This window comes from Panthera pardus, unplaced genomic scaffold, assembly GCF_024362965.1.
Source record: "Panthera pardus isolate Hobbes unplaced genomic scaffold, ASM2436296v1 HiC_scaffold_14, whole genome shotgun sequence".
Classification (NCBI taxonomy): domain Eukaryota; kingdom Metazoa; phylum Chordata; class Mammalia; order Carnivora; family Felidae; genus Panthera; species Panthera pardus.
Window position 1 is genome coordinate 871,755 of NW_026526699.1, and position 12,084 is coordinate 883,838.

At 60.7% G+C, this 12,084-nt stretch overlaps 1 protein-coding gene across 1 annotated transcript in view; it reads right to left on the reverse strand.

The window, feature by feature from the left end:
• Positions 1-1,137: 1,137 nt before the first annotated feature.
• Positions 1,138-12,084, reverse strand: part of EP400 (E1A binding protein p400) — a 97,987-nt gene continuing 87,040 nt past the window's right edge. The window contains 5 exon segments of the mRNA XM_053901867.1: positions 1,138-4,046; positions 4,816-4,893; positions 9,164-9,310; positions 11,190-11,314; positions 11,785-11,980. Of these exon segments, the coding sequence (XP_053757842.1) occupies positions 3,774-4,046; positions 4,816-4,893; positions 9,164-9,310; positions 11,190-11,314; positions 11,785-11,980 (819 nt within the window). The 3' untranslated portion in view covers positions 1,138-3,773.

The window sequence follows — 12,084 nt, forward strand, 5'->3', positions numbered from 1 at the left end:
GTCTCCTGTCTCCCACGGGCCCCTGAGCACAGCCCCTAACGTGGAGCGTGGGAAGCACGCTGCCAGGGGTTGACATCGGATCTGAACGGCAGACAGGAGGTTAGTTGAGAGAGAGACCCGAGTGAGCCTTCTAAAGCTGGTCGGAGTCAGGTGGCCCGCGGGCAAGCCTACGGGGCGTGTTTCACGGTAAACCGAATCTAGACGCCCCGCGCGCTGGAGGTGGTGGCAAATGGACCCGTGGGAGGTGCTCCCTGCTGCGGCCAGACAGCAGAATCCCTGTACTTGGTGGCCCCAGCCCCACCTCAAATGCACCCGGAAATACGGCCCGGGGCCAGCTGTGGCCCGAGACCTGCAGGCTTTTGTACCGCTGGCAAAGACGTGATCGCAGGGCCACGGTGAGGAACGGTTCGGAAAACACACGGTCCTGTCCACCGAGAGTAATCACAATGAAATCATCTACTGGGTGCGGGTGCCGGAGGCTGAGTGCTTTCCAGATGTCACAACCGCTTCGGGAGACGGGGACACAGGAGGAAACCGAGACCCTGAGGAGTGAAGTCACTGGCCCCATCACATGGCTAGGCAGGTGCCTGAGCGCAGACCATCACAGCCACGGAGCACAGAGGTCCCGAGCACCACCACCCCCCCTCCACCTGCAGGCGCTTGGCAAAGGGTCGTAGGTCCCCGTGACCTCCCCCAGCCAGGTCTGCGGACGCAGGTGACACCGCAGGAGCCTGCCCTCGCTTCTGCAGCGGAAGAAAAGATACCAAAAATAACCGTCTGAGCTTTGTATGAAGTTGTGCGTGTTTTTTATAAAAAAAGTAGGTATTTTTTGTAATCAGCAACTTTTTTTTTAACTACGACAATAAAAAGGTAATCTAAAAGCAAAAGAGATGATAAAGAAAAGTAACGCGTGCGGGCCGTCTGCGCACAGGGCCAGTGGGCGCGGTCTCCGCAGAGAGAGCGTGACCTTCTCTGAGAACTGCCGAGGGAGCTCGGCTCCTTCTGCGGCGCGGGCAGGCCTCTGCCTCCGATCCCGCGCTTTCCTTTGTTTCTTCTTCACACGGATGTAACAAACACGGCTAGCGTCTTACTTTAACGAGAATACTAGTTTTCTATGAAAGAGAAAACGAGCAAACATATAAAAAGGTCATTTTATTACACCTTTTGTTTGGCGGGATACCGGTGCCCTTTTTAAAATCCTACTCTTCAAGTACAAACGGTCATGTTTACAAAATATTTACAGTCTCAGTCTTCTTGCTTTATGTTTTACAACACAACGGCTGTCTGGTCACACAGGAAACGGAAGATGGTGGAGACCTCAAACGGGAAAGCCCTGCCTCAACAGGCACCGCATCCGGCCAAGCGCGGGGCCCGGCGTCCCGCTCCCCACGGGGTCTTAGCCACAGCCTCCCGCCCTTAACTGGAGCGCACGTCTCTTCGTAAAGAATATGGGGAACTGCTCCCCGTGGCGGCCGGGTGGAGCGTGACAGCGCTCTGGCTGCCGTCGTTCTCGGTCACTACGGGCCAGGCAAGAACCCGGCTCCCGGGCGGTGCGGGATTCCGCTCACAGAACCACCTGAGGTCTGCGCAACCCCCCCCCCCCCCCCCCGCACACACACTCAGTTCTGAAACACGGACAGTGAACCTTCACGACAGAAGACCGAGAAACTACACACCGGGAGGAGGAGGTTTACCGGAGTGACCACTGGGGGCTGCGGGGCTGCTGGTGACGTCTAAGGAAAAGAGAAGTAACACGTCTCCTGCTCTGTATTCTGCGTGAGGGGACCCGCGAAGGAGACCCCCTGAGAGACGGGAGACTCCTGTCACGCACTGAGAAAAGGGCGGGGGCTCCACGCCACGAACGCCCTGAACCCCAGGTCAGTTCTGAGCGACGCTCCGAATTCCCTCCTGGTGTCCAGACTAACGGAGGACCGCCATCCGGGCAGCCCCGCCTCGGGGACGCTCCAGCAGGTGCAGCCGGCACCTGCTCCAGCTGCAGACTGCCAGCGCCACGAAGGGCGAGGGGAACACGGACCGGGTGTGCGAAGGAGGAGCTGCGACAAGACAAGGGGGCTCTGGGGCACGGCTGGGGACGAAGAGGGGCAGGAATCCCCTCAGCACGCACAGGAGGAGCATGACAGAGCGCCCCCAGCACCCTGTGGTCCCTCCTGACGGCACCTGCCACACCTGAACCGACAAGCGTGGTTGTAAGAAGACAAGAGTAGAGGACTCTTTGGATCCATTCGAGTTAACCGAAATGCTAAGTCCCTTTCCAAATTCCCACCCAGAGCTCAACAACGAGCCGCCTCCTTGCTTCGGTAAATGCCCCCGTGTTACCGTCCACGCACGCTGAACGGAAACAAACACATACGGGCCGCTTTCCTTTGTGTCACTTCAAGTGGTACGACGAGGGGAGAACACGCGGAATTAGCAGGTAAAAGCCCTCGGGATGCCCACACAGACCTAAGACAACCGGATTTCCCGGACCGACTAACATAAAAGAGGCACGGAGACAGAGCAGAGAGGCGGTCCCCGAGCGGGGGGCGCTTCTGCTGGGGTGAAAACGGCCAGGTGAGCGCAGGTCATCAGCCGACCGGGCCCACTGCAAAAACTCCTGCTTTCTCGCTGTAGTACAAAAATGACACAGAGGCACACACGGGGCCTCCCCTTTGCCCCTCAGCTGTACCACCCCCTCGCCCCCAAATACCGCACAGAAGGTTCTCCGCTTTCCACAGAACCGCGAGGAGCGCAGGCGCTCACGGACGAGCCCCCGGCACGGCGGGCAACAGAACCTGCCGCGAGCCCAGGGGGAAGAGTGGACCGCGCCCGCTTCGGCAGGCAACGCCTACAGGCTCGCGAAGAAGTCACCGTGCTCGAGGAGGTCTCCCGCGGCGGCAGACCACGCCCGGGACGGGCAGGAAAGCGAGGGGGGCGATGCCAGGCACCCCTGCTCTCACCGGGCCCCCGCCCGCACTGAGCCCTCCGGGCCCCAAACCAGTCTGAGACCGGAGCCTCACAAAGCCTGCCGGAGCCGCCGCGGCGCGCGGAGTCCAAGCACGGGCTTCCTCCACGAGCGGGAAGTGTCCTGGAAGTGCCGGGACGGAAACCGGTCACGCTGTGGGCGGGGCCTGCGGGAGGCCACACGGGCCGCTCTTTGGAATGAAAGTTCCACCGGAGACGGTACCCGGCCGACACCGTGGGAACACTTCACGAACGTGCTCCGATGGGGGTCGGTGGTGAAAACGTCCCGAAAACGTCCGAACAGGCCCCCTCTCGGGAGGGAGAGAAGAGAGCACCCTGGGCCTCTCGGGTCTGAGCTGCGCTGCGTCAGGCGGTCTGTCTCCTCTCCCAGGACCGGAGCGGGTCCTCAGTTAGGTGTGCAGCCCCGCGCGGAGGCAGACGTGGTCGGAGACCACGGTTCAGCTTCAGAAAGTGTTTTACGACCCACTGCGCACTCCACGCGGCTACCGTGATGCGTGAGACACGGCGCGCTAACGGAGGTTCTAAACGGCCTCGAGACCCAGTGCTGCTGCTCTCGAGGAGAAACCGGAAGGTAGAATCGCCACCGTCACTCTTTTGACCGGCGACACGCTACGGGGCGGGGGCGGCGCAGCAGGAGGAAAGGATTACGCTGCTCCGCTTCAAGGAGAACTCCGCAGGTGCGGCACATCTCAAATGACATCGTCCCCGGGTTCGACGACAGACAGTCTACCCGCCTCTGGCTGGGGGCGCGGTGCACGGCGACCCGCCCTGAGGCCGCCCCGCTCTCGGGACTAGGGGCACGGAGGCTTGGTGGGCGTCTTGAGCCTCACGGCGGGGACCCTCATCTGTAGCTTGGGCTGCTGGCTTGGGCTGTCGGAGCTGGCTGGCACCTGGGCCGGGTTGGGGACGCCGGGGCTCTGCAGCTGGGCCGCCGCGGTCGTCACAACTTGCTGCTGCATGAGCTTCTGCTGCACCACCTGCGCCGTCGCCGTCACCGTGGGGATCATCTGCACCTGCTGCCCGGCCGCGGGCGCCTGGGTGAGGGTCACGGTCTGCGGGGAAGCCTGAGCCAGAACAGTTAGAAAACACGCGCGGCCTAGAAAACACAGGTCTAGCGACGTGACCGACAAAAGGTTCTCGGGGGTGGGGAGGGGGTGTAAGGCCTAATGAGCACCAGTGTTTTTGTGAAACGTGAAACCACGTGACGGATCCAAGGATGCACTCTGGTTTCCGACTGCACAAAAGCAGAAAAAAAAGCCACCGAATGAAACCACTGCTGCTCTCAGGCGAAGACTGACGACGGGGCGCTGGTGGCGGGATCAGCTCTTCAGACCAGCTGGTTCCTTGAAATCCACACGCCCGCGTGACTTCGAATGATACTTTGTTAAAGCACTGCTTTGTACGGCCGTAGCAACAGATACAAAGGCAGGAGCCTGATGGTTAGGTGACAAGGGTCACCACTGTCCCCAGCAGTCCTTACCCTTCTAGGACCCAAAGTCACTGCGAGCAGTTTTCTTTCAGTGTTTCCCTAAAACTAAGGTATGGGGGCTTCGGCCTGTAGGTGCATCTGAAGTCACCGGTGAAGCAGTGACCCTAGAATAAACCCCTGATTTCTGACCCGAACACGTACGTTCAGCTCTGTCCTGCTGGCCTAAGGGTTTCAAGAATCCTCCCCGAAATGAATTTTTTCTGAATTATGAAAATCGAAAGTGGTTCTGTTAACGTTCTACTTTCTCACAACCAAAACCAAGAACCCCCCTAAAGGAAAACGTGAAGTTTACTGAGAAGTTGGCGTGACACCCCCCCGGAGGGCTGTGCGTCTGTGGGTCCTACCTGCTGGGAAGCAGAGGCGACCTGCTGGATGCTGGCCACGGGCGTCTGCTGCTGGACGACTTGAGGGAGTTTGGCAACCTTCGACAAAACAAAGAAAAGCCAAATGTAGAATTCAAAAGCACGTATGCACAGGAAGAGACTTTTCTCCCCCTTTCTTTCCTTCAGCTCTTAAAAAAAGCAAAAACAGGGGCGCCCGGGGCGGGCTGAGTCGGTAAAGCGTCCGACTTCGGCTCGGGTCCTGACCTCACAGTTTGTGGGTTTGAGCCCCACGTCGGGGCTGTCAGTGCAGAGCCGGCTTCGGATCCTGTCTTCCTCTCTCTGCCCGTCCCTCTCTCATGCTCATACGCGTGCTCGCCCTCTCTCAAAAGTCAGTAAACGTCAACAACAAAAAAAAGCAAAAACAGAACAGCGTCCAAGTGACCCAGAAGAGCCCCTCTCGGGTTGCTCACCTGGAGCCTGAGAGACCCCGCTTACCACGCTGCAGGGGGACCGTGCCCGCCTCCGCAAGCTGCAAGCGGGTCTAACTAGCAGCTTCTCCTGGTCTCGTGTCTCAGCCACGTTTTTTCTTTTACTAAGAACTGTTTGTATGGGAGAGTTCATGTAAGAGAAGTAAATCGAGGAGAGAATGAAATAGTTTAGCGTCTCCAGAATTCTCACAAGAGTCCCTTCTTCGAGCCTGGGCAATGTCCCGGGAGGGCACCCCCACTGCAGCTAAGGCTCAGCCTGTTCTCACGATGCACCGACATTTCATCACGCTGCCATCTTCTTCTCGATCACGGCTGAGATCTCCCTTCCCGACAAAGTGCCGCTTCCCACCCCGCCACTGCCTCTCACAAATGTTTCGCCATGTGCGTATGTGGCTGTCCCGAGGCAGAAAGAGGATTCTGGCCACTCGGGTCTACCCGGGGCTGTCGGTTCAGAGAGGCAGATCAGGCTCCTGAGTGGGCAGCTGCTGGGGGCCGGGCCGGGACACTCCTGCCTGGGTCTCTAACTCATAGAACAGGGATGAAGTTAAGTCTTTTCTGAGACAATTCTGGAGCAAATGTGAAATTTCGTGACACACTTGTAAACGACAGAGCTCCAAGTAAATGCTGGTTCTCATTATAAAACGTGAAATTATGCGGAGAGCACACACCAGTTCACTGTATTAAAAATCGTCACAGGATTTGCTGGGACAACGAACGCGCCCAAGTCCTCCGCAGCGCTGACCGGAAACAAAGACTCAGGCAGTTGGATGAGGGCCCCACTTGCACACAGCGGGCCGGGACTCCGTGGGCACACCACGAAAACACGGAGACCCCGTGGGTGACACGGACACATCTTAAATGCGTCCATGAACTCGACAGAGGCGAGGAAGTCCCGGTCCCAAACCGCGGCTGTGGTGGCACCCAGAGTGACGGGCGGAGGCGCTCACCCTGAGAGCACGTGCTCCGTGAGGAGGCCCCGCGGGGGATTCTCACGGTCGCCAGGGGCGCGGCAGACAAGGGGCTGAGTTCAGATCCATGGTCAGTGAGGCCCCCCTGTGGTTCCGTCACCGGGAGGGGATCTGCGAGGAAGCGCACCACACGAGGCCCTGGTGCTGGCAGGGGAGGGGACCCAGGCGCAGAACCCGACTGACATTACCTGAGGGACACCGACCCTCAAGCCACAGCGGATCTGGCCCTGGCGGAGCCCCCGGGAGCCCAGCAGGAGCAGGAATCGGCCTGCAACCCAGAGCTCAAAGCAATCCCAAAGACGGGCTTCAAGGAGCTGGCTCACAAGAAGGTAACTACTATAAACACAGTTACTGAAACAACAGCAGCAAAGACATAAAATTAAAATCCTTAATTTAAATGTAGCTAATAAGGGATCTAATATAAAAAGCAAAAACGGAGGGGCACCTGGGTGGCTCAGTCGGTTTAAGCGTGCAACTTCAGCTCAGGTCATGACCTCACGGTCTGTGGGTTCAAGCCCTGTGTCGGGCTCCGGGCTGACAGCTCAGAGCCCGGAGCCTGCTTCAGATTCTGTGTCTCCCTCTCTCCCTCTGTCCCTCCTCCACTCACGCTCTGTCTCCCTCAAAAATAAACATTAAATTAAAAAAGAAAAAAAGCAAAAATGGAAAAAAACATAAGGAGAAGCGCACAAGCAGAGTGAGAGACTTTTAACACATCTGTGCAGTAACTGACAGAACAGGCATCGGTAAGGACGCAGAAGTCTGGAGCAACCCAAGTAGTAAACTTGACCCAGCGACAGGATGGCCTGACAACCGTGCCCGACACTGCCAGAGAGCCGGAATCGCTGGCGGACTGGGTCTGGAGTGTGAGATCAAGAAAGGACAGCTGCTGTGGGTCTGGCCCAGGCAAGGCCGAAGGTCACGTGAGGCCAAGGCCCCGCAGAGGCCACACGTCTCCGGGGACCTGTCCAAAGGCGGTTAGGACCAGAGTCTGGAACAGGAGTAGCAATCGGCTGCAGGTGTGAATCTGGAGTCATGGGCACAGAGACAGAACCGGGGCGTCGAGACTGGGAGGGATCACCAAGGGAAGAAGTGCCTCTAAAAACACTTTTAAAACGCCACAGAAAAAAGGGAACAAAATTTCTAGCAAACTAGGTGAAGAAGAAAATTGTCTTGCTCTAACGAAGGATGATTTAACAAATCAGACCTGCAAAGATGATCACGTGAACAGATATGGCCGAGCCTCCCGTCCACTCCGTCGGGGCCTCTGCGGGCCTCACCGGCACAACGAAGCAGGAAGAAAGGGGCGGGGCAAGAGCAAGGCTCCGGCCACCACCCTGTGCGGGCCACGTGCCGGGGGACAAAGGGAGCGCAGGAGACCACGGGTGGACTGTCGAAGGAACAGGGCTTGATGGAGGCATCCGGATTCAAAGGTCAAGGTACAGAGACTGTGCAAGGCACAGACAGAAAACAGAGACTCAGAAACACAGGACTACAGAAGCATCAGAAATATTCACTAAGCAGGAACAAATCCGATACAAGAGATACGACCTTCCTGGGAAAAAGTCAGAAAACCTAGTTAAAGGGCGTTAAAGAAGTTAAACAACAAAAGACACATCACGTTGGTGAATCTCCAGTCGAGGCTGCAGAGACATCAGCTTTCCCCCAGATTCGTCTACAGAGTCCAGGAATGCTGCACCCCGCTAATTTTAGCGTGCGTGTGCCAAAGCGAGCGGTTCCAGCGAGAATTCCAACAGCTGTGGCCGTGGCGTGTCAACTTCACCAGCTGACTCGAGCTGGGAAGCGCAGAGAGCCAAGCGCAGCAGGATGTCACCAGCGGGACGAGGTGGGGGGTCTGCCTCCCGGATGCCGAGCCTCTCTACGCCCGAGGGACGGACGCAGAGCGCGGTGCTGGAGAAGGCACCGTTTATGCCAGTGCCCCGCGACGGATCGGGGGAAAAGTAGTGCCGAAAGTAACAGGGTGTTCTGATGGGAAAATGCAAACGAATCCCTGTTTGTCTATCACCTGGAAAAACACTTCCAACAAGGTTAAAAACCTAAGTGTGAATGAAAAACTACAAGGTTTGTAGAAGACAAGGGAAAGGAACGTCGGGACGGCTGGGAAGGGTTTCTTAAGCAAGACACAGAAAGCGCCATTCAGAAACAGGAAGACTGACGAGTCCCGGTACGTTAAAGTTAAGAACTTTCGCTCATCCGGAGACACCACGCCGTGAGTGCAAAGATCGGGCGCCGCCGGCAACAGTACAGAGCCCCGAGGGCTAACAGCCAGGGTGGGGAGCAGCGCTGGGAGAGCACGGGAACGGGCAGCGGCTCACAGAAGACGAGAGCCGCCGGTTCACGGGGTCCTGACAGGCGGAGCCGCGGCAGCCGCCGGAGGGACACGGCGGCACGCAGGCAGGCCGAGGCCAGGAGGAGGCCCGGGGGGCTGGGACCGCTGCAGAAGCCCGATGGACGCGCACCCCCCACGACGCTGCTCCCCCACCCCGGGTGGCCGCGTGCGCGGCTCACGTGCGCGAAGCAGCCCCCCTGCTGAGGCCCGGCACGCGTCTCTGCGGCTCCTGCCGCCTTCCGTAAGCAGCCACGGGCCGGCGGCAGCCGAGTGATGGCGCGTGCGGATGCGTCAAGCAGGAAGTTGACCGCTACCTCCCGGAGGAGCCTCACAGGCACGAAGGACGTCCCCGGAGCGTGACCTCAGCACGGCCCCCAAGCCACACCGCTGCGACCCCACAGGCGGCAAAGCCAGCGAGGCACGTCAGGGCACGGCCACCTCCGAGGAGCAGAGGCCCACCGTGCGGCCTTCGGGGTATCCGCCGGCGGTCACTCCGCGCCCCACGCATCCGACCAGCCCGTGCGCGCCCGGTGTTGCGCGGTCCCCGCATACGCGCTCCCGCTCACCTGGATCTGGGTCTGCACCTGCTGAGCCCCGGCCAGCTTCTGGGCCTGGGACATGGGTGTGGTAAGAAACTGGGTCTTGAGGGCTGGCTGGGTGGCATAGGTGACCTTCTGCGGCTGGCCCTGAGCAGCGATCTGCTGTGCGGCGATCTGGAGAGAGACGGCCCTAGGTCAGAGCCAGGCGAGGCCAGGCGTTGCCTCCTCGGGGCCAGCCGGGAGGGCCCCCGGCACCCCCGGCCCATGCTCCCGGCACGGCCCCGCCTGTGTGTCACCGGCCGTGCCCAAGCCCCCTGGGAGACCAGGCTGGGGCTCACCTTTACACCGTCTGTACGCCTGGCGTCGTGCCCGCTCCTCACGTCAGTGAGTGAACTTGACCACGATACAAAAAACACCCGCCTACGATTTCCTGAATCTAATTTTACGATTTGGGCACGTACCCAAAACCACTTGGCATAAAGGGCGAGAAACCTACACGCACGACCTTTGCAGGTTTAATCTCATTTCTAGTTTTCTCTGCCAGGAGCGAGGACTGTTCCCCAGGCCGTGCACACAGTCTACACGGTTGGTTTAGGAGGCCGTGGCCACCCACGGTATTCTTTAGTCTTTCGAGCCACACGAACATCAGACCGACGCTACAGCTAAGGCCCCCCGCCCCCCCTCCCCGCCCCAAGGTACGCCAACCCTACAATGACACAGGCCCGACCACGGTGTCCTCGGCATCCTGGCGCCAGTGCCTCCCAGCGTGGCCGCTCGCCCTACACGCCTACGGAGCCGAGTCCCAGGATGGCCCGAAAGGACCAGGGAGGGGACTCGGAGGGTCTCCTCCGAGGGGAGGACACGGCTCCCGGCGGTGGGTGTGCTGACTGCTCTGCAACCAACGAGACACACCTTTCTCGAAGGCCAACGGCTCCACCCACCCGGGAGGAAGGGGCAAGAGGTCCCGAGGGCACACATCTGGCACGTGGAGCGGCTGCTGCCAGGATGGCTCTTGCCCGAGCCCCAACCCCCCCCCCCACCCCCTCTGCCCTCCTGAACGTGTCTGCCCTGGCACGCCCTAACCACGCCCCTGGCCGGCGCGGCCCCTTCCCTCTGCCGTCCCCACAGACACAACGGGGTCAGAGGGTCAGAGGCGGGCGGGGTCTCCGCCCCCAGCAGGCCCCTGGAAGCGGGACGGCGACACTCCGGGAAGAGCCGTCCGTCTGACACGTGTGCCGCACGCGGGACCCTGCGGTCCGACGGTCAGCTCTGCGACTCTGAGCAAGTCATTTCCTTTCTCTGAGCCTCAGTTTCCTCTGGGTAACACGCGCAGCCCTGCCCTGAAATCCGACACCGGAGCGACAGCCGCTCCCGTGCAGGAAAACAGCGGGTCTGACACGCACCCGGAGAACCAGAGTGTCGTCGCCCACACGTCGGGCTGCGAGCTACCAGTGAGTACGCACAGCAGCCCAGCACCTCACTCTCGCCTCCTCTCAGTGGGGCGCCTGCACACTGCACGGCCTGGGGACCCGAATCCGCTCAGAGCTACGTGCTCGCACACTTGTGAGTCGGCGAGACGCTGACAGCGCTCCTTCCGGCAGGCCCCTCTCCCCTCAGCCCGTCACTCCCCTCACGGCACGCACGCACGCGTGTACAAACACACAAGGACACAGCCCCCGCCTGGCTCATCTGAGCACAAGGTCCGTCCGGCACACCGGGGGGCCAGGCACTCACACACGGAGAGCTACACCTCCACCCCTGAATCCTTCCGGCCCTTTCCCAGCCGTGCAATTCCGCAGCCCGCTTCCCGGCTCCCCGCAGGCTCCTGGCACCCGGGGGTCCCCGTCCCGTAACCACACTCTCCCCGGGGAGGCCTCACAGCAGCTCCTACCCCGAGCCCCCCGCGCAGCCTGAGTGCACGGGCACGGGGTCGTCAGGCAGCGAGGCGAGACGCGCAGCACCCTCCCGTCCCACGCGCACGCCGTGCCCGGCGGCAGGGCCCGGCTCGGCGTGGAGACAGGGTGGCGGGAGAATCCCCGCAGGAAGCCGGTACCTTCTGCTGGACAGCCGCTGGGCCCGGGGCAGCCTGTGGCTGGATGGCTTTCTGCTGCTGCACGGCTTGCTGCTTCAGCTTCAGCAGCTGCTGGACGTGCACGGGCTGGGCCACGACGGTCTGTCCTGCGAACACGACCAAGTCCTTAGTCACAGAGCTCAGGAGGGGCGCGGGTCTCGGGGCTTCCCTGAAGCTCCCTGCATCTCCCTGAGCCGCCGGGTGGTTCAGACGGACGGCCGTCCCTGTAGAAAACCCCACGCGGGATCTGTGCGGGACAAACACGGCCACCCCACGGGTACGCTTACGTGGTTTCTGGGCTCATGAGGACGTTCACGTAAAGGTACGGGGAGCTCAGAACGTTAACGGTTAAATGAAGGGCCAAGCCTTGTACTCGGGACGCCAAGGGGCACTCCGGCTGAAGGTGCATTGCCCTGACATGCTTGACGTGGGCGTCCAGCACGGAAGCTGGCAGGGCGGGTGGCCATCATGCCAGAGGACGCGCTGGCCCCGCTCGAGGCTCTAAGCGCAGCGGGGGGGGGGGGGAGGGGGGGGCGGGGGGGGGGCGGGGGGACGAGGGGCCGCACAAGACAGGCACCTGCAGCTTTCTGCGGCTGCCCGATGGCCACACTGATCCCGGCAACGTTCATGGGCAGGGTCGTCACACCCGGCGAGGAGACCACGGCCGCAGGCACGGACACCACCGGAGGCTTCGCCAGCGCCACCTGGGCCGGCTGGGGCGCCTGAGCCTGCATCTGCCCTTGCGCCTGCAGCTGCGAAGGGGGAACCCGGGTCTAAACAATGAAAATAATGGGAGAGTCCAGAGATGTTCGGGACGGCACTCGTCTGTGCAAACGTTTCCCCACAAGAGGCCAAGCGGTGGGAAACGATTCACAAA